Source organism: Xiphophorus couchianus, chromosome 6, assembly GCF_001444195.1.
Source record: "Xiphophorus couchianus chromosome 6, X_couchianus-1.0, whole genome shotgun sequence".
In the NCBI taxonomy this organism is placed as follows: Eukaryota; Metazoa; Chordata; class Actinopteri; order Cyprinodontiformes; family Poeciliidae; genus Xiphophorus; species Xiphophorus couchianus.
Window position 1 is genome coordinate 30,378,044 of NC_040233.1, and position 20,314 is coordinate 30,398,357.

Below are 20,314 nucleotides of genomic sequence, written 5' to 3' on the forward strand. Positions count from 1 at the left end.
CACTTGTTTGTTGAACGTCGACGTTTGTTTTTGCCACCGGCTGACTTCTGCCGCCAACCCATACAAGGTTATGTACGTTCTGTGCCAAAGAAAAAAAAAATTAGCTGGGTACTACCGGGGTTAAGGCGTGAGAAGCACAAAGCCCTGCTTCCAAAATGTCCGTTTTTGGGACGCTTGATTGCAGCAGTATCTCCCAACACTAAGCAATATTTATACATTTTTCGGTTTTAAATTTGAGTTGCTTAAACCTGCTATCCTATTTGGATAATAGGTCATCCTATTAATTATTAGGAATAAATATAAAGTTTCAATATTGATACAATAACGGACTTCATTCTTTACTTAGAATCAATTTTACTGTACAAGCAGGTATAAATATGCAACCATAAAACTTTGAGCATACAGTTAGTGTTCAATAACTAATGAACTAAATATGCCAAAGCTGCACTCAAAAGATTCCAACCGCTAGAATAATTGAAACAAATCAGTAGGAAGAAGAAAAAACAGAAATCCATAACAAAGCGGACAGCCCAGGCTGCAGTAACACTCGGCTAAAAGACCGACTCCAGAAACATAAGCCATGTTTATTGTGTGCCGCTTTATCTCCCCCTGGTGGATCTTCTTGTCACTGACATTGGAGCTCATTAAAGCCAAATGACAGGAGTTGATTCTTGAGGTTGTGTCATGTGACACAGGGATTTACTTTAAAAATATCTGTGCTGACTCCAGATGTTACTGCAGCCTTCTCTTCTCAGTCCCAGGCTTAAAAGGCGTTAGGCGTTGGGAGGACTTGGTCAAGGCTTTATGTGGGTGTATGACTAGAGGAGGAGTGCAATCACTGGTCCAAAGAAAAATAGGGGAATGAGTAAGGGTCAGTAAAAAAAAGGCTTCAAAGCGAGGGTGTCAAAGTTTAGGAGTATATACAGAATGGGACTCCTCTTACTGCCGACTTTTCAGGGCATCCACCAACCTACGGGCAGAGACAAAGCAAATATAATTCAACCTGAGTAAACAGTTGAGTCAATACAAGTTGGTCCTGCTTAGCCAGATATACGTCTACATAAACAGAAGCTAGCTCTGGAAATGTAGCTTACCACTCCATAGCCTCATCCAGGCCTGTTCCTTTGGTGGCTGAGGTCTTGAAGATCTGCCACTTCCTATCTTTGAGGGCAGGAAGGCCCAGAGCGTTGGCCACTTCAGTCGGCGTCATTGCCTGGTCCATGTCCTGTTTGTTGGCGAACACCACCAGGATGGCTTTCTTTAGCTCTTCTTCCTGCAAACAATCACAGACAACATCTCATAACTACATAATGAGCTTTAACAGTGTGTCTTACAAAAGTATTACATAATACAAAAAAAACTAAAGGTGAGCTGGTTTGTTCAGTCTGGAGGAACTTGAACAATTTTAGCAAAAATAAAATGATTGAAATGTTCAATTTGTGCGTTCTTGGCCTTTAATGTGAGAAATTTAAAGCGGTGTGGATACTTTTATAAGGCACTATAATTCTAATGGCAAAGATTTTGGGTAGCTGGTGGCAATGTTTACCTCCAACATGGCCACCAGCTCTGACTTGGAGATGCCCATCCTGTCACGGTCGCTGCTGTCGACCACATAGATCACAGCATCTGTGTTTGAATAATAGCACCGCCAGTAGGGTCTGGGGAGGAGAGAGATATTAGAGGGTGACAGAACTTGTTATTGATGTGAAAAATAAATATGAATCAAATGCAAAACTTCATAATCTCTACTCTTCAACCACATGCACATTTCCAGGAGCCTCCCACATACCTGATGCTGGTCTGTCCTCCCAGATCCCACACCTGGAATTTCAGGTTCTTGTATGTGACTGTCTCAACATTGAAACCAATAGCTGCAGAGGGATGGAGAGGGAATATAAGTTATCAGCGCTTTGTAATCTGACAGTGAAACCTGACAGTAATCTGACAGGTTCCTAAAAATCAAATGCCTGGGAAAACTTCATCAGAAATAATAGATGGCTTAATGTCTAGCAGAACTAATTTACCTTCAGGGTGTCGCATATAAGCGGAAATCATGACTGTGATGATATAACTATAAACCAGTAAAACAGGATTCTCCAGCAATAGAAAATGCTTGCCACAGGGCCATTTATGAGTGTGTTCATTACAAGAATCAAAATTTGAACGCTAAATTTAGGTACAGGGACATAGGAAGGAGCAGTACACACTAGGAATCGTGGTGACCACTTCTCCAACCTGCAGCCTGTACAGAATGGTGGTTTTCCCTGCGCCGTCCAAGCCCAGGATCAAAATCCTCATCTCCCTGGTGCCAAACAGGCCAGAAAAGAGACTGGAGAAGAAACCCCCTGGAGAGAAAACACACAGCATATACGGAACTTTGATGAATTCAGTTCTGAGTTAGCTGGCTGATTTATTTTTTTAACAGTTGAATACCATTTAAAAAATACATCAGACGTATCTATAGAAGGAATAGGGTGCACTAATAGAAGCCCTTTAAAAAAAAAAAGAAAAAGTTTTTCCACAAGACTCCATCGTTCACGTTTATCGAGGTTAACTCCCCAGTCCCTACCTTTGGTGACAGCTTTATGATTTTAAGACATAATGTCGTGCTTTATTACTCTCACTGAAAGATTCTGGGTAGGAAGGCCAGAATATAAGCTAAACACCGCAAAGAAAACCCCTTAACATCAAAGCAACACAATAAAATGAACACTATAAACAACTAGCCATTAGCATTAGCTAAGCAGGCTGACATCAGCTGCACCTCGCGCTAAAGCACGGAAGCAGAACGAGAACGCAGATGTAGCTCTGTTGAATATGTTGTATGTAGAATTTCCAATGTATGCTGTTGAAAAATATCTAATTTAGTAAAAGAACAACTGAATTACGGACCCATTTCGCCAAAATGTCGTTCCTCGAATTATCAATGTACAGTTGCCAGGTTGGTTCCGTCTGGCTGACGTGTCGCTGGAAGACGTCATCAACTCTCGCGTGGATTCGCTCGCAACAATCGTCATATACCCACAGCGACATTTTTTATTTTATGTGAAATAAGCAAAACACTTTTCGAGACAATTAAAAGAAAATACAATTTCATAATAAAATAACTCGCGTGCGTTTACCTTTTAAAACTTTTTAAATTAAATTTGTGGGTGCGCGGCTTGGCGGAGAACGAATATTTTCATCGAAAGTGTGGCCAGAGAACAGAAGAATGATGCGCCAACCGACCGTTGTTTAACGGGGTGCATTCAAGAAGTTAAACCGGAGCGGCGTTTGAAATGTTCAATTCTGTAAGAGTGAGACGAAAAAAATAAGGCGGGTTTTGAATGCAGCTCGCATCAGGCGAAGGAGTTGCCCTCTCTAAACAGCATCAAATTTATGATCACTGAAGATTAGAAAGGTTTCCCAGCTACGCGTGAAAAGTGGTGCGCGTTGTGTGAATTTAAAGCAAAATGCAACCTTGGTGAGCAGTTTGCAATAACTTTAATCTGCGGGGAACCCTCTGACTTGTGATTAACCACGGATGGACCTGGCGGCTGTCGCCTGAGATCATCGTTTACGATCGGCGGAGAGACCGACGCCGACGAGCAGGATGGTGGAGCGGTCGGACCGAGCCCCTCTGTTGGACTGGGAGGAAATCCCATCCGCGGAGAAACCCGGCGACGATGCCCCGGCGGCGACTCCCTCCGAGGAGCGACTGTCGAGCCCGTCCAACAGCCGCGGCACGGCGGGATGCTCGGGGTTTGGGTGGAGCAGCGGACCTGGGGGTCCCACTCCGCCCAGCAGGTCCGAAGCAGACGGCTGCAGCGCCCCGCCCGCGACCTCCAGCGCCCCGCCGGCGGCCCCGGAACGAGCGCTGCCGCCCGACGAGGAGGAGCATCTCTCGGATTCAGGGACGAGGGAGGCGTCGCTGGAGGACAGGATGGTGAAGTGGGAGGAAAAGGACCAGATTGTGTCTGTCTTTGTAGTTACATTTAATACCAGAACAGGTGAGACAGCTAATATGTACAAATTGTTTTCAGGAAAGCATGAAATATTCTGAGTAAATTAAGGATTATGTGTCATTTAGAACCATCCTTTCCAGGCATGATGCCTAGAATAAAATAAGTGCCTGTCAGAACAAAGTCTGCAGATCATTCTCCCACAGGTGTGGCTTTTCCTGATCTCTCTCTCCAAGTTTAAAGACAAAGTCGAAAGTCACGACACATTTCCCTTGCCAGATCAGCGGGGGTTTGACCAAATGTCAGGATAAGTGATATAAATCAATCAGGCGTCTTCTTCAGCAGGAGGTAACCCATACATTTTTAATAAGGGCTGTCTTGAAGATTGGCAGAGCTTTGGTGAATCACTTGCCAGATGGATTGCTTAGTCTGAGGGCAAATCAAACACAGAATCAATGGATGATAGAGAAAAGCTGCTCTGAATGGAGGACAGGAGATTTCCTGCAGGGTGGAGCTGGGCTCTTTTATGGTTTTGCGGCATGTGGGGCTGACATGACGAGCAGGTTGCTACTGTCATGCTTGTTCAGTAAGGAGGAATCATTACTGTGTAATTACCACTGCATGTCACAATCTTAGGTGAGAAAAATGCAAATAAGAAGAGTGAAGAGTCAATATTCTAATAAACCTCCAGCCCACCAATGCCATGATGCTACAGCGTTTAACAATAGCAATCAATGTACATCTAGAAAATAATTTCTTTATTGAAAAAGCATTATTTTTAACAACAGAAAAAAATATATATATATATACACTGCTCAAAAAAATAAAGGGAACACTTAAACAGGTGTTTAACACTTAAAGTGTTCCCTTTATTTTTTTGAGCAGTATATATATATATAATCACGGAGCCCAGATTTCTTCACAATAAAGACTTCCAAAAGCACTTTGATAGAATCAGACGAATCATTTGAAATCACACCTTAAAGTTGCAACTTACCAAAAAAAAAGAGAAGAAGAAAAAATAATTAAAGTATTAATATTTAAGTAATGTTTCTGGGGCAAGAAATCTGAGAATTGTTTACTTTCCTTTAAAAGTCTAGGCTAGTTTTGTCTCAGTGTAACAGATGGTCCAGAATGACACTCTTTACATAAGAAAGTCTGATTTTTATTATTTAGTTATTTATATTAACAAAAGGCACCTGCTGTTGAGCTAAAACACTTGGCTCAGATTTCAGCTGAGTACAGAAAAGCAAATCAGAATAAAACTAAAGTGTATTGCAACAGTATTTCTGCTTTTTCACAATCTGTTGCTTGACAACAACAAAGTACCACACAGTTTATTAGGATTTTATACAGTAGACCAACACAAAGAAGTGCATAATTGTGAATTGGAAGGAAAAGGATACACCTTTGCACATCTATTGATTCATAATTTTGCCTAGTCTTTTCAATTGTGACAATGATTTTCCAAGTCTCTCTGAGACTTTTATTTGGCTTTTATTGGATTTATTGCTCCATCCATCTTTCCCTCAGCTATAATTAGCTACCATAAAATTAAAACAAAATCTTCTAGTTGGATTCTGATCTAAAGATGAAAATTATTTCAGTATTATTTTATTATTATATAAGGAAAATATCTACTTTTAAGGGTTAAAATAGAGCCTAACAGTTGTTCTATTTGAAGCAGTGGATTTGAATTTAAGTATCAAAGTAAATGGAGCTGGAAAAAAATGTACACCACACTTTTCAGACATTCTTCTTTGTTTTTATTTTCTTAAAAAAAATGTGTCGTGTTCTTCCACTTTACAAATAAGGGTTGCTTTTTGTTGTCTATCGTATAAAAATCCATTAAAACATTCTGTAGTTTGTGGTGGAAAAAAATTTAAAAAACAAAAAAGTTTGTTGACAGACCAGCTCATATTCCTGCAGAAGGTTGTTTGACTGACACACGTGACTGAACGCAGTCAACTCGCTGAGTCACTTTCTCTGTCCGTCTGCACCTGTCAGGCCCGGTCTGCTCAGCCAGAGCTCACGACGACCTCCACGTCCCGTTTAGCTCCTGAATACGAATATAACCGTCTGTTTCTGTCGTCTGCGTGTGACACAGGTAACATGTTGGAGTGGTGTCTACCCAAAGACATGGACCTGGAGGGAGTGGAGTTCAAAGCCATCGCCAGCGGCTCCCACCGAGTCAGCACCGACTTCATGTGAGTGGCTCTCTTTGCAGGCAAACAAACAGAGTAAGCCAGATTCAAATATTAGGATGCAGCCCCAGATCTCCTCCCCTCCCAACCCACCTCCCGTCCTGGCAAAGTGCTGCTGGTGCAGCCATCTGGCAATGCCTTCGCTTCTCCCTGACTCACTGCCTCATCTTCCAACCCCGCATCTTTCCTCCTTCTGCAGCTACTTCCGGAAAGGCCGCTACTTTGGCCTCGCCTGCTTCGCCAACATGGCGGTGGAGAGCACTGAGGAGAGGGGGGCCCGGATGAAGTCGGTGGGGATCCTGTCTCCGTCCTACACGCTGCTCTACCGCTACATGAGCTTCCTGGAGCACCAGGTCAGGTAAGGAGGACCGTCTTTAACGGCAAACTCTCTGAAAGCAGCAGCTTCTGGCTTCAGCAAAAGTTTTACTTTACCTTCCTCTTTTGGTAGAGATCAACGTTGTGACACGGCTGTTGCACTGTCACGATTACATTAAAACTGCTGACTCACTTTCTAATTATGACTGAATTGTAAGCACAAACTCGTCTTTCACTTGGCCATGCTTGTAGGAGACACCTTGAGTACACATTCACACCTGGAAACCCGAGCTGGTTTGCTCGCTGAAGAGTTGTGCTGAGATCAGCTGGGGTTAAAAGTCTTAGTGTAGGGCATTAGGGTGGCTTTAGTGTCTAGTCAAAGCATTCACACTATTAACTTCAGTGTGTTTTACTGGGATTTTATTTGTCAGACCATCACCAGGCAGGTTACATTTATGATGTGGGAGGAGAATGGTGCTTCAAAGTTATTCACTAAAAACTGAGGTGTGCAATTATATCCAACTAAAACCCCTTTTTTCTAATCCCATCCATCCATCCATTTTCTTACACCCTTGTCCCTAGTGGGGTCGGGAGGTGCTGGTGCCTATCTCCAGCTAACGTTCCAGGCGAGAGGCGGGGTCACCCTGGACAGGTCGCCAGTCTGTCGCAGATTCCTTCAATTAAAACTGTGTGCCTATAGAAGTTGTACATTTTGCGAAGACAGAGGAACACATCAAATAAGTCAGGAATAAAGTGTTCTAGGACAATTATTAATCATGTTCTGGTCAGACAGTAAAAAAGACTTCTAATGGTTTAACATGGTGGTGGTAGCATCATTTTCTGTTGGAAGTTGCAAAAGATTTGAGACTGGGGCAGAGGTTGGTAAAAAGTCTACTCAAGCACTGACTAATTGATCAAATTATCAATCATTTAATATTTAAAAATTAGATGGCCCAAAGTGGAAATGTAGTTGTTTTTTTTTACCCCTCCAGGGGGTCTTTTGTGGGCTCTAGTGTCCCTTATATGATAGTTGGCTGACAGGAAAGGGGGAAGGAGAGGGGGGAAGACATGCGGCAAATATCGTCGGGTCCAGGAGTCGAACCCGCGACGGCCGCATCGAGGACTCAAGGCCTCCAAACATGGGTCGTGCTAACCGCTACGTCACCACCAAAGTGTAGTTTTTTTTAAGGACAAAAATAACAATATTTCATGTAAGTAGCAAGAAAAGAACAAAATCAACCAAAATATATTATTTTTCAAATCAGTTTCTTTCGATATAAAAACTTATGAAACTTTAACAAAAACTGCAGATGTGTCTTTGTCTGGTGAAGTTTTGGTTAAATCAAGTTTGTTCTTCATTCAGTGAAGAGAATCCAGAAATGTTACTCAAGTAAAAAGTAAAGTGTAGTAAAAGACACTCCTAAAATAAAATTTTTTCAAAAAAATTAATAAAGTAAAGGTACTGGTAATTGAGTAAACGTGACTAGTTGCTACCCAACTCTGAAATTAACTCCCGATAAATTGAGAGAAATCAAGTTTAAAGCTACCAGGAACCCATTTTGTCACATTCCAAAAAAAAGAAAAAAGAAACTAAAAGACTTCATGGAACTGCATTTTGGAGCAATTACTGCTTTAAAGTCTCACCTCAGAGTAGCAGTAATATGAATTTATTGCAATTCATTCACTTTGTTGACAAAACCTTTTGAAGCCTGTCTATCATTTTAACTTCCATTTCACTAAAATGCATCATGTTACCTCATAAAATTCCAACAAAGTACATTCAAGTTTGTGGTTGTAACGTGACAAAGAAAATTACAAGATGTCTAAATACATTGATACTTATACAAAGATTATAATAACATTTATGTCTTTCCTTGATTTCAGTATTTCAGTCTTTTTACATTTTGATCTAGACAAAAGGGAATAAAAACCCCTTCAGACGACTTTCTACTTGTGCTTTCTTTAGACTCTCAATGCCAGACTCACACTTCCTTTTTTCAGTTGAACACACCGCTCTCTACACTTCAACTTCTCTTCTCTCCCTCTCTGTCTTCTTGCACAGTTCCCACACTGCGGCCTCCAGTCATGCAGCGCTCATGCTCATCATTCCCCCACATATCTCTCTCCAGATTCCCCCATCTGACGGCTGCTCCGGTAGTCGTCACTCCTTGTACAAAGAGCGTGCTGTTGGCTCACGGGGTGACTCAAACGTTCAGGAATTTCTCTGGTTTCTTCGCTCTTCCTGACAGTTGAGAGCTGGAATCCTGTTTTGCTCTTAGAGTATTTATGGAGAAGTATGGCAACAGTCGGACGAAGGACAAGTAAAGGAACTTAGGTAACTGTTTGAAAACGTTTGGTGTGAGAGAGAACTACGCAAGACTGGCGCAAGGGCAGAGCATGTAGGAAACAGTGAGGCAGTGGTGAGGTGTGCGGTAAGGGCGACGGGCCGGTTCAAGGCGGGGCTTGGGATGCATCAAGGACCCCCCCATATTTTAGTAGTCTGTCCAAGAAATGGCCAGAAAATTTCTTTGTAAATGTAAATATCTCAGATCTGTTATTTATTTATTTATTTGTAACCATTTAAAGTAGCTTAACTGCTAAAATAATCTTTGACATTAACTATGAAGCTGCAATAACAGTAATGTTTTCAGTCCTGATTTAAAGTCGCCATCAGTTTCTCTCCACATCTAACGAAGGCGCTTTTGGAGCCTAGCAAATTAAATGCAGTCTTCGAGCAATCATTACAAAAGTTTAAACTATTGGAAATAAAAGTATGCAAGATTTTTTTTTCTGTCTTTTTTTGACAGGCAGCCTCTCCAGGCCTCTAACCTTCTGTTTTCTAGAACCAAAAATAATAAATCTTTTTTTTACATCTCTTTTACATCTTTTATATGTTTTTGCTGTTCTCGCATAAATCGGATTTGAAACTCCTAGAGCCTTATTTTAGAGGTTGTGTCATTTCTCTTTGCTGTGGCCTGATATTTTTCCCAGCCTGACTTTCATCTCGTCAGTCTGTTGTTACCCAATGACGGTTTCCAGGTCGCAGACAAATTCATTTGTGTAATTAAGTCCTGCGGCTGACGTGCTCATTTGCTTCACAATGCTCCTACAATAGTTAGCGAATCTTAACCCGGCGTTTTCCGGTTTTCATTTTCCCCTTTTCATGGACAATGTTTTTGTCCAGAACAGCTTTGCTCCAGGACCTGAAGCCATCTGTCCATACACTGATTAGTGCTCTCGTTTTTAGACTGTTTCCAGCGCTGAGTCGGAATAACACGGGCAGTATGTGGATTTGATTGGTGATTCAGCTCATTATACTGAACGTGCACCACCCACAGATATTTGCCCATGACTGTAAAAGTTTCAGAGTTTATATTTATTATAATTTTTCTGGTCTAGACCTCTCTTGATGCCAGTTCTTCTCGTTTCCACAGGCTCCAGCTTCAGTCCCCGGGACACTACTCACCCCTGGAGGCCTTTTATGAGGACAAGAGGGCGCTGCTGCCCCCCAGTGGAGAGGATGTTGTAACTGCATTCCCAGCCAACGCATGGGGAGCTGCGATTAACCACAGCATGCACCCTGAGATGAAGGTAGGAGAGATCTTCACATTTCTTTGACAATAAAATGGTTTACGTTTTTTTTTTCAGATGATGCATCTTTCCATGTGTTTCAGTAGTATCTGCCTGTGTTTATGTTTGGGACAGATCACTCATCCAGCAGGCTGCATGTCCCAGTTCATCCGCTTCTTTGGGGAACAGATCATGGTCCTTTGGAAACTGGCTCTCCTCCGAAGGCGGATCCTCATCTTCTCTCCTCCGCCCGTGGGTGTGGTCTGCTACAGAGGTGGGAAACGTTCTGATAAAAACGTCCCACACTCTCGAAAGGTGCGTCAATTCTTCTGTTTCCCGTCCTCCGTCAGTGTACTGCTGCTGTTGCCTGGCCAACATCTCCATCCCCGGTGTCGGCGTGGCAGTGCCCGAGTTCCGGCCTTTCTTCTACGTTAACGTCGCCGACATCAGTGCCCTGGAAAACGAGCTTTCCTATGTAGCATGTGAGTGGATTCCCAAAACATTTCGCACCAAACGAGAAAGTTGATGGTAACCGGGCGCGGGACATTTTTGCATGTTCAGGTACGACTGAGAAGATCTTTGAGGAGAAGAAAGATCTGTATGATGTGTATGTTGATAATCAGAATGTGAAGACCTACAGAGACGGGCTGAAGCCTCTGCTGCGCCTCAGCGCCGCCGACAGAGAGAAGTATCGCAAGCTCACCGAGCAGAGGTAGGTGACCGGAGTTACACTATGAAATTAATATTTGTTTCCTGCTTTGCTGTGTCTCGGAAAACAATCAATACGCCTTTAATAGGTGGCGTGCACTGTTAGCCACACATATAAAAAATGGCTGCTAGCAGATGTGGAATTATACAACTGCATATGTGTGAAAAGCAGAAGTGGAGCCTCCTGCACAAACAACTAGAATGCAGAAAGTGATTTCTGAATGGTAAGTCATCAACAAAACAGCCGTAAAACCAGCTGACGAAAAATGCTGGAGTTCCATTTTGGTTGCTAGGTGACAGCGTGGTTCACATCAAATGTGACTCCGCATTTCAGACATTTTTGAAACGGCTCGTTTTCCAGACACCAAGAAACATTAACTTATTGCCAAAAAAGAACGGCTAAGTGTTTTTTTTTTAAAGTGCTTTGAGACCCAAGTGGAAATATAAAAAAGTGCAGAAAGTACATTTCGCATAAGAGCGGTATGACTACTTTTGCAAGGCACTGCATATTCTTTGGAGCTTGCTTTAAGGAAGGGTTTGTTGTAGTGAGACCATAAACAATTAAAATGTCTGTGTCTGCAGGCAGATGTTGTTGTATTCCCAGGAGGAAAATGGAGACTGTGTGTCCAGCGAGGAGGATCTTTTTATTTTGTAAGTACATCATAAATGTTTATTAGCCATTTTTAAAATTACAATCCTGGATGCAGCTTAAAGTTAAATCCACCCTTCAGTTCTTATTTTCATTACAACAAACACAAATCAGTGTTTCTGACCAACAGAGTAAAGCTAACCAAGGGGAAAAACGGTGAACAGTGTTTAAAATAGTGGAAGGTTCAAGGAAATTCTCGTTTTGTTTTACTTCTGAAGGTTTTTCCTGGAGCAGAACAACAGGATTTTCCAGACTCTGAGTGAGGTGGCAGGGAGCCCGGATCCCACCATCACCCAGGACAGCGTGAAGGCCATGGGTCTGGATCCCCATGGAGACAGACTCTTCCTGCTCCACCTGCTGGAAATCTACGGCTATGACAGTCTGCTGGTTTCAGAGCAGCTGTGCTGCAGCTGAGAGTTTTTATTGTTTTTTTTTTTCTGTCTGTCATCACTGCTGGTTTAACACAGGGGGCTTATCTGCCTCTGATTGCTGCACCACTGGCTTTGGGACACTGTTGAAGGCGCCATGCTGTAATGTTTGGTCTGCTGAGGGTCTCCTTCATGACTGCCAGATCGTCTGATCTCAGTGGTACCGACAAAAACGTGGTAAATTCTACTTAGCAGAGCCTTGTGGAGAGTTCCATACAGCCGTTGTGTTTGATATCAATACTGAGCCATGTTTTTTTCCCCAGACTGTTTTAAACATTTGACTAGATAAACGAAAACTGAACCGCACAAACGTATTAAGCCAGCAAGTTTTACTGTACGAAAGGTAACTACAGGTGGGCTTCCTGTAAATAAGGCTGATTTGTCTATGATCTGTGTGTCAGTGTATGTATGTGATATCAGGTCTGAATTTCTGCCAGTGTTGCACTTCATGTACCGTGTGCTGGATTTTAAAGAGACACTTTTTTGCCCAGGTGATCCAAATTAGGGCTCAAGGTCTTTCACCGACACGTCAAACTGCCTTCGCCATCACCAAGTACGTCTGTAACATCACCAACTAAGTGACATTTAGTGACACAACGTATGTCTGAGAGGAGAACGTTTTAAAGACACAAAGGCAGGTTGGTTCTAGAGATAATGTCGATGTTTATCTTTGCACTTTTAGACATCAGGAGTATAGCTTTGAGATGAATAATGTCAACATACAAGGCCAATTTAGCTCCATTAGGAAGAATAATTTTGTCATTGACCAAAAAAAAAAAAGAAAAGTTTTTCAGAGCAAAAACAAAAAGCACTGAAATCATCCATTACTATTACAATGTAATGGAAAAAGTAGACTATTTGAATGGAGCTACCGAGATTTATGTAGCTCAACAGCTCCCTCTGGCTTCTATTAGATGTATTGCACGATTAAGATCCAAGATGAGGGGATAGTTACTGCAGCTTCTTTTGCGCTACAAGTAATCTGTAATAATATACAGTGCCTTGCCAAATTAGGTGTACTCCTTAAGCGTTTCCACATTTTTGTCACATTACAACCAGAAACCTCAATGTAGTTTAGAAGTATTTTTATGTATTAGCTTTTTTGCAGGGTTAACACAATATCAGTCAGGATGAATGTGAGTTTTACCACAGATTCCCGTATAGATTCACGTCTGGAGTTTGACTAGGCCTCCCCAATGAATGAATACAATTGATTTAAAAAAAAAAAAGAAAAGGCAGACATTACCTGTCTGGCGCATTCCTTAGTGCTTTTTGTTTGTTTGCACACCTTAGAACAAATAGAGGTATTCTGGATGTCCTGAATTTTATTTTGATTTATTTAAATAGAGGACTTAATGAAATACTTGCCACATGTTTCACCTTTTGCTATTGTGTGTAGCACACATAAAATTAGACGACACACAGAATTATGTGGCTAAAATGTGAAAATGATTAAGGTGTATGAAACCAGTATACCACTGTATAGCCACACAGCTTTTTGCACATTTTACTTTTGGTGACTTTTAATGGTTAATCCGCATAGTTCTAGAAATCACACTCAAACCCCCTCAAAATGTGCTTCAGAATAATCATCTGTAGATGAAAACACACCCATTTATTTTAAATGCATACAGAAACACGCTGCACTGTAAGATAACCCGGAGCTTTTAATCAGTGTCCTGCATTAACCATGAGATCCAGAGGTCTAACTCAGTGATTCTTTTTCTATCTTAGTTTTATCTGTAAGATATTAAATGTGAATCTAAATGTGTTTTTATGTAAAGAAATGGGATCAGCTGAATGTGTTTTATACAGCGACAATGATCTCCCCGAGCCTCCATGTATATCAAACCCACACACCTGTACACTGTAAGAAAACATTTCCACGTCTCGCCAACTAAAGCTACTTGTACAAAGCAGAAGCAAACATCTTTGTAGTTAAAGATAGTCTGAGTCATGTTAAAAACACCTTTGCTTTATTTATTTTCACCGTCAATCATGTCAGAAATAAAGTGCACAACCACTTTTAATAAAAATTCTTCTCTTGCTCTTATTTCAAATATTCCTTTATCTGTTAATGTACATGCTTTTAAGATTGTTTTCCCACAGTGAGGATTTTCTGTTTCCATGCATCACAAACTTCTCATCACGGCCAGTTTAAGAACGGTCAACCAGTTCTGCTTCACATCCAGATCGTCGCAGGAGAACACGTGGCTGGTGTTGGACTGTCTGAGACCGAAATGGTTCTGATCCTGCAGCTCCTCGATCACACAGCTGAGCAACGGTACGGTGAGCAGGGGCTTCTCATCCTGGACACAAGGGAGGGAAAGAAAGGAACAACAATGGCTGTCACTATAGAACAAATATCAAACAGAATAACCACTTCCATTTGGCAAAATTCCTCATACTGGAGTGTCTAAGCTGTATAAACCTTCAGCAAAAAAGTTTAAGTAGTGAAATAAAATAGTGAATATTACAGGATTTGAAAATTACATTCACTTTGAACAAGTTTTGAACATTCTACTGTGAATGTCTGAGGATAAATGAGCTTTTCTACTTCTACAGTCAGATAAATTGAAATAATCCACAGCAGTGATGTGTTAACCTCCAATTGTCCATTCATTACAATCTACTCAAGTCCAGAATTATTTATACCCCTATAAATAATTCAAATTAAGCAGATTAAGATTTAAAGTATTATTTTCATTTTACCAACATCTTTCTTCTGATTGAAAGTCCTATTCTTGTCCTGAAGTGGCCCAACCAAAGCAACAATATGAAGGTCTTTATGACTTTAATGCCAATATGTCTTTTTTACTAATTATTGAAAATGTTCTAATGATCATAAATAAATCTACATATCTCTGGGAAAACTGTTTCCTACAAGCAGGATCTTGAGTTTTGTTTGGTGCTGTGACATCTGGTCACAACAGTGATAAACTTCTTTTCAACATCTCTCTGTTGCATTTGTAAATATTCTACAAGACATCTCACTAAAAACAACGACCTTTTTCAAATGTGTCTTTTTTAAAAGTGTTTTGTACTACTTCATCTATAGTGACAATAAATAAACAAAAGGTTGTATGCAAATAAGTTGATGGATCATTACCTGTGGAGTATTGTACACATGGAAAAATGGAGGATGAGTCCCGCTGAGAACGCACCACACTTCTTGCCAAATCGTGGAGTTGTCCCCATACTGTAGGAACCCACTCAGAACACAGTCCATTGATCCTGGATGTGCTTCGCACTGGGATAAAACCAAAAATAAAACTTACATCAGAATGTTGCAGGATTTTCTTTCAATAGGCTAGTAACATAAATGCTGTTGCAGCTGCAGCTAGACTGGGAAAACGTAAAGCAGAAAAAAACGCAATCCAACATTACAGAACATCCTACCTCCAACATTCTTCTCTTTTTTCGCTCCATCCTCTCGGCTCTCTGGCCAGCCAGGACGGAGTAACAAGCTTTGCACACTTTGTTCAGCCTGTTACCGTCGTACTCTAAAGCCACTTTGTTGTCTGAACACTTCCAACACACCACCTGGGGGGAGAGCAGACACCGTCACCTGTGAACTAACCTTGTGTTGCGTTCTGTTTCGTACAGTACAAAGCGTCCGGGTCCTCACGTAGCCACAGGCCCGGCAGTGATGTCTTCTCCTGGTGAGTGCATTAAAAGGCTCCTGGCATGTCATACACAGGGTCACCTCATTGTCTCTGATCCAGCGAGGGGCTCGTCGGCCAAGTTCCTGTACAAAAGGTATGTATCTTAGTGTTGTTTTTTTTTTTAAATCTCACACAAGTACCAGTTTGTGACTGAAATTTTCAAGAAAGCATGTGATCCAACCTACAGTTTCTTCTGTAGATTCTTTAGAAGCCAATTTGAAGGTTTCGTTTTTCTTCTGAAACACATCAATGGCTTCCTGAATTGCCTGGAGATAGAGTACATATTAGATGTCCTTCTGTGACTTCAGTAGCAGTTAATGTACTGCAGTTAAACAAAAATACCTTTATCCAGTCGTCTCGCTCCTGCTCAGAGCTTGTAAAGAAAGTTAAAAAAAACTGATTACATTTAAATTGAATGCAACATGTGAAATGCTTATTGAAAATCCACTGCCTGAATTTAATTGCTAAGGCTGCAGGGCATTCATTTTACTTTGTGCAAGTCTTTGAAAGTAACAGTCTGCATAATGCCTGTCCATTAAAATCCATTCAGATACATCCTGTGTGAATCGGAAACTAACACTTTAGAACATACAAAAAGCTGTGGACTTCAGCTGTTATGAAATGCTGTGAACCTACCTGGCCTGTAGCTCCAGAGTTTTTTCCTTGCCAGAGACCTGGAAAGTGTACAAGTGGTCTTCATTGGTAGTCTGTTGCGTTTGCATGCCGTCCACACCAATCCTGCAGCGGACAGTAAACCGCTGACCAACCAGGCTGAACTTTGCGCAGCAGCACAGCAAGAAGTTGTTAAACTGTGTACGCAAAATACTAACGTTAGTATTAGTGTGGCAAACACTGGAGGAGATTTTTCTGCACACAACTGACCAAAAACAAATGTCTCTCCATAGCTGATGTGTTCCTGGCAGCGAGTTTCAGCAGGCGGCCTTCTTTGAGAAATTCATTAGCCGGGTTGACCACTTCTTCTTCTCCAACCATCTCATAAATCTCCAGAAGCCGTTTCAGGTTCTCCTACGATGAAACGAACATCGACCGAATTGATCTGCTTAAAAACCTCTCAATACCGTGCCCATGTTGTCACCATAGTCTATAAAATAGAGTGAAAATATTAAACCGTTAACATTAGCTCGAGTCAGAACGGTATCAAAAGTTATGTGTTTACGCACGGCTTTGTGGATGGCGCTGTTTGAGTGAATCGCTGCCATAGAAATAGCCTCCAAGGATTCTACGGGGGGCAAAAAGTAAAACAAGAATCTCAAACACTTTCAAAACTGTGTGTTAGGAAAACTAGCAATAGTTGTAGTATAAACAGCATCTTCCATACTTTTTGGAATCCCTGGCAACAATGTGTAATTTAATCTTTTACTTCAATAGCATAACCTCATATAGAAAAATGCTACAAAGTATCTCCCAGCCTTTGGTCTGTAATGGTTGACAGGAAGACTTGGTAGCTCCCAGATCACTTCAAGGCATTTTTTTGTTCATTTTCATCAGTTTATGTCTTGTGGATTGGTGCAAAATCACTTACTATTAGCAAGCTCATAATCTGGGTCATCGTCAGGAAGCTTCTTCAAGTAATCCTTCAGTAGCATCTCATAGCGTGGAACCCTCTGGACTGGTTCCAGCATGTGGTGCTGCAGGGTGAGGTTGCCGCATAATTCCTGACTCTAACAGCACAAACATAACACCATTGATCAGATCTAGGCGAGACACATGGAGACATACGAATACAACCCTGTTCCGGTGAGCGTTTCTTGCCTGGATGTCATGGATGATGTTTCTGAAGGCAGACGAGCGTTCGGTCCAGGTTCTGACCAGTTCTATGGCTCGGTCAAAGTTCCTGATGTAGTCAGCATACATCCTCAGGAAGGGTGCGTGCTGCAGGAGCGTTTTGCCCAAACCGGGGCTTTCATGCCTTCATTGAAATGTAGCAGAAAATATGTTTAATGCCTCACACAATTCCTGATCTAAGGACATTTTATGTTCATAAAAATAAAAAAAAAAGCAAACGTTGCTATTTTGGCCAGGCCTGATGGTGCAACGTCATGTATTCTCTAGTCAGGTATAAAATGGTTCCCCCCTTTAATGAAAGATTAAGAAGCGGTACCACTAAGGAAGTTCACTAAGTAATTAGAACCAAGACTCACCAGTGCATGATGCAGTTTTCCAGGTCAGGCAGTAGAAACTGGCTGTGGAATGAGTAGATCGACGATATGTTGGAGAAGATATTTTTTATGACGTCAGGAGGAAATGAGCCGCGATCAGCTTCTTGTGTAAGCCGTAAGCAGAAGACCTGCACAGAGAGTTAAGAAGCCAGGGTCACACAGCAATGTTCATTATCATTTTTACAACTTCTCGTTTTAATTGTGCTCAGATTTGTAGTGGATGGTTGCATTTATTGATTTCCATAAAGGAAATGAAACCCGCAGTGCTCAAGCCATCTGTCCAATCTTGTTAACGTAAATGTAACTCATTCATGTGTGCTGCAAAGATTATTTTGGTCCATCCTCTGTCACCAAACAGGAACCACATATTCATTTACCACATTCCTATTGCACTTAACCAAACTTTTAAAATGCACTAGTTTTATTTCTGTTAATGCTTTTTTTTATAAGATCAAAACAACAAAACAAAAAGAAAACAGAAAGTTATAGTTACCTGGTCGACAAGGTGGAGGCGGGCCACATACATCCTCTCTGTCTGCAGGAGCTCATTAGCTATCCTGTATAGTTTCTGTTCTTTGTCATCTTCACTTTTTGACTCACTTCCTCCACTTTTGTTCATCTTCTCCTCACCTTCCTCGTTATTGTCAGCTTGTGAAACCAGGCGACCGTCCTCTTCTCTTGTGGTTGCTTTATTCCACTCACAGGAATACCTGCTAGCACGTCCTCTGAATGCCTTGCCTTCGTCCATTAGGCTTTCTGTTGACTCTACTCCCTCCTGTATTTTGCCATTTTGTTGTCCTGGGGAAAGTTCAGTGCTCTTACTGCAAAGACGGTCTCCATCTGTGGTACTTGGCTTACAGGTAGCTGGGATCTTGGTGTTGACACAGTGCCCATTGCAGTTAGCTGATTTTAGAGGAGAGCAGGCAGCTTTTTCAGGAGGAATCCTGCATGGAAGGGATTTATTTATTTTTTTTAGAAATTATCTTCATGCATTAAAGTTAAAAAAAATTTTTATGCATATATACACATCGGCCAACTTCCTACCTGGTTTCATCCATGTAGGCAATTAGATCAGGCACGCTTAAAGATTTTTCTGCCTTCTTCTCTCGTTTCTCCAGCTTCTCACTTGAGATTCTGTGCAGGCCCAGCCACGACTTGGAGCTCTTGACAGGGCTAAAGCTGCCCATCTTCTTCTGAACGGGGCTCGGGGTGCGCAGCTTTGCCATGAGAGGGTTACGGTTTCTTGGGGACGGCTTAGCAGGGCCGTGGCCCGTCTCCTTCAGTGGACTACGACCCTGAATGTTTATCTTAGCCGGATTTGGAGATCTTGAAACTAAACAGCTTGAACGGTTTGGAACCACCTGAGCCAGCCTGGGATGTTCTGCAGACACTGGATTCAAAAAGTTGCCTCCTCCACCTCTGACTGGACTGGGTGACCCTCGACAAGTCTGTGGGCTAACACAGGAAACGCAGATTCTACCGTCTCTGTCGGTTGTGTCATTTCCTTGTTGAGGTTTTACTGTGTCTAAAGTACGATGGCAGGCTTGATCTTGCCCAGCCTTCTGGAACCTCTGAAGGTGAGCTGGTTTAGGAGTCGCTATAAAGACAGAAGTTTCGGTGGGAAAATGTTTTATCATTGCACTGTAAACCCCCTCCCCAAAAAACAGAATTTCCATCAAATCACAAATGTCTTTTTAGCGCAATTTAACTGTTGTTCATGTAAGATTTACATTTCTGTTGATCCACAAATTAAATTTTCCGTATGTTCTCAAGTGTTTGCAAAAGTATTACGGGATAATTCGTAAAACACACAAGCGTCACACAAAGAGGTTCATATTTTTTGAGCTTACTCAAAAGAGACTTTAAAGGAGATCTCTTTGATTTCCTGTTTTCATAATCCTCATTCGTGTTTTTTTTTTTTCTTTTAGATGTGGACAGCGGAGCGTGCGTCGCTTACAGCTGTGGCCGTGCTCGTGACACTTTCTCTGGAACAAAACCGAACCCCGAAACCAACACGAATATCTCCAAAGTTAAAATACAGTATACTTCAGCACTTATTTAGTGTGTGATAACACTTTAAAACTCCTTTAACAGTTAAATGTTGTGTAAAAATGTTACTACATAGACGCGTTACTAAAAACCACAGGTCTAATAATTAATGAGGTATTTTAGATATATATATATATTACAACATATATTTAACCCAAACAAATTGCTGCCAGTCTCTATTCAATATATGAAATTGTTGTTGTATTGTTCAGGAAAAAATAAGCACCAAATACTTTAGTTAAATTACCTCCTGCTATACTGGTCCACAATTGTCTACAATTAACCCAGGAAAGATTCTTAGAAGCATTACAAACACATCCACTGTAATTTTTTTAAAAACACACACACAAAAATAGAACAATTTACAGCATAAGCAAACTTCTTACATTTAGACTTTATAGCCGATTGTTTTCCTACGTGCATTTACATCCAAGTTGGAGCCAGATTAGCCCTTGTTTGTAGGAAAGTTGATCTATCTGTGCTTATGTGAGGCTGATTTGTTGGTCATGTGAAGAGGGCTAAAGTCTGCTGCTTTCTCAATGGAAAACTTCTGTTTTTTCACTTCTGCTTAACTGTTTGAGGCGAACCTTTGCCAGACTTACATA

The 20,314-nt window shown here is 41.4% G+C and overlaps 3 protein-coding genes across 5 annotated transcripts; 1 reads left to right on the plus strand and 2 right to left on the minus strand.

The window, feature by feature from the left end:
* Positions 1–563: 563 nt before the first annotated feature.
* On the minus strand, positions 564–3,581 carry arl1 (ADP-ribosylation factor-like 1). Of its 2 annotated transcripts, none has more exons than XM_028019952.1 (6): positions 3,460–3,581; positions 2,208–2,345; positions 1,790–1,871; positions 1,547–1,658; positions 1,095–1,273; positions 564–970 (listed from the first exon to the last, which is right to left on the minus strand). In XM_028019952.1, exons 1-6 carry the CDS (start codon positions 3,551–3,553, stop codon positions 940–942), a joined length of 636 nt encoding a protein of 211 aa, XP_027875753.1. In that variant the 5' UTR covers positions 3,554–3,581; the 3' UTR covers positions 564–939. The 2 variants fall into 2 exon arrangements, with proteins under 2 accessions (XP_027875753.1, XP_027875754.1); XM_028019953.1 differs by lacking the exon at positions 3,460–3,581 and adding an exon at positions 2,893–3,024.
* LOC114146137 (protein LCHN-like) lies at positions 3,563–13,863 on the plus strand. The gene is made up of 9 exons (XM_028019951.1): positions 3,563–3,989; positions 6,049–6,148; positions 6,345–6,503; positions 9,895–10,051; positions 10,166–10,304; positions 10,381–10,512; positions 10,592–10,742; positions 11,321–11,389; positions 11,606–13,863. Exons 1-9 carry the CDS (start codon positions 3,593–3,595, stop codon positions 11,799–11,801), a joined length of 1,500 nt encoding a protein of 499 aa, XP_027875752.1. The 5' UTR covers positions 3,563–3,592; the 3' UTR covers positions 11,802–13,863.
* Positions 13,775–20,267, minus strand: LOC114146136 (FYVE, RhoGEF and PH domain-containing protein 4-like). 2 transcript variants are annotated; one of them, XM_028019948.1, is made up of 15 exons: positions 20,096–20,267; positions 18,705–19,257; positions 18,154–18,604; positions 17,643–17,788; positions 17,254–17,410; positions 17,024–17,162; positions 16,662–16,720; positions 16,363–16,506; positions 16,117–16,289; positions 15,823–15,853; positions 15,666–15,746; positions 15,444–15,563; positions 15,215–15,358; positions 14,925–15,065; positions 13,775–14,124 (listed from the first exon to the last, which is right to left on the minus strand). In XM_028019948.1, the coding sequence occupies exons 1-15, from the start codon at positions 20,130–20,132 to the stop codon at positions 13,948–13,950; spliced, it is 2,553 nt and encodes an 850-aa protein (XP_027875749.1). In that variant the 5' UTR covers positions 20,133–20,267; the 3' UTR covers positions 13,775–13,947. The 2 variants fall into 2 exon arrangements, with proteins under 2 accessions (XP_027875749.1, XP_027875751.1); XM_028019950.1 differs by lacking the exon at positions 20,096–20,267 and adding an exon at positions 19,511–19,592.
* Positions 20,268–20,314: the final 47 nt, after the last annotated feature.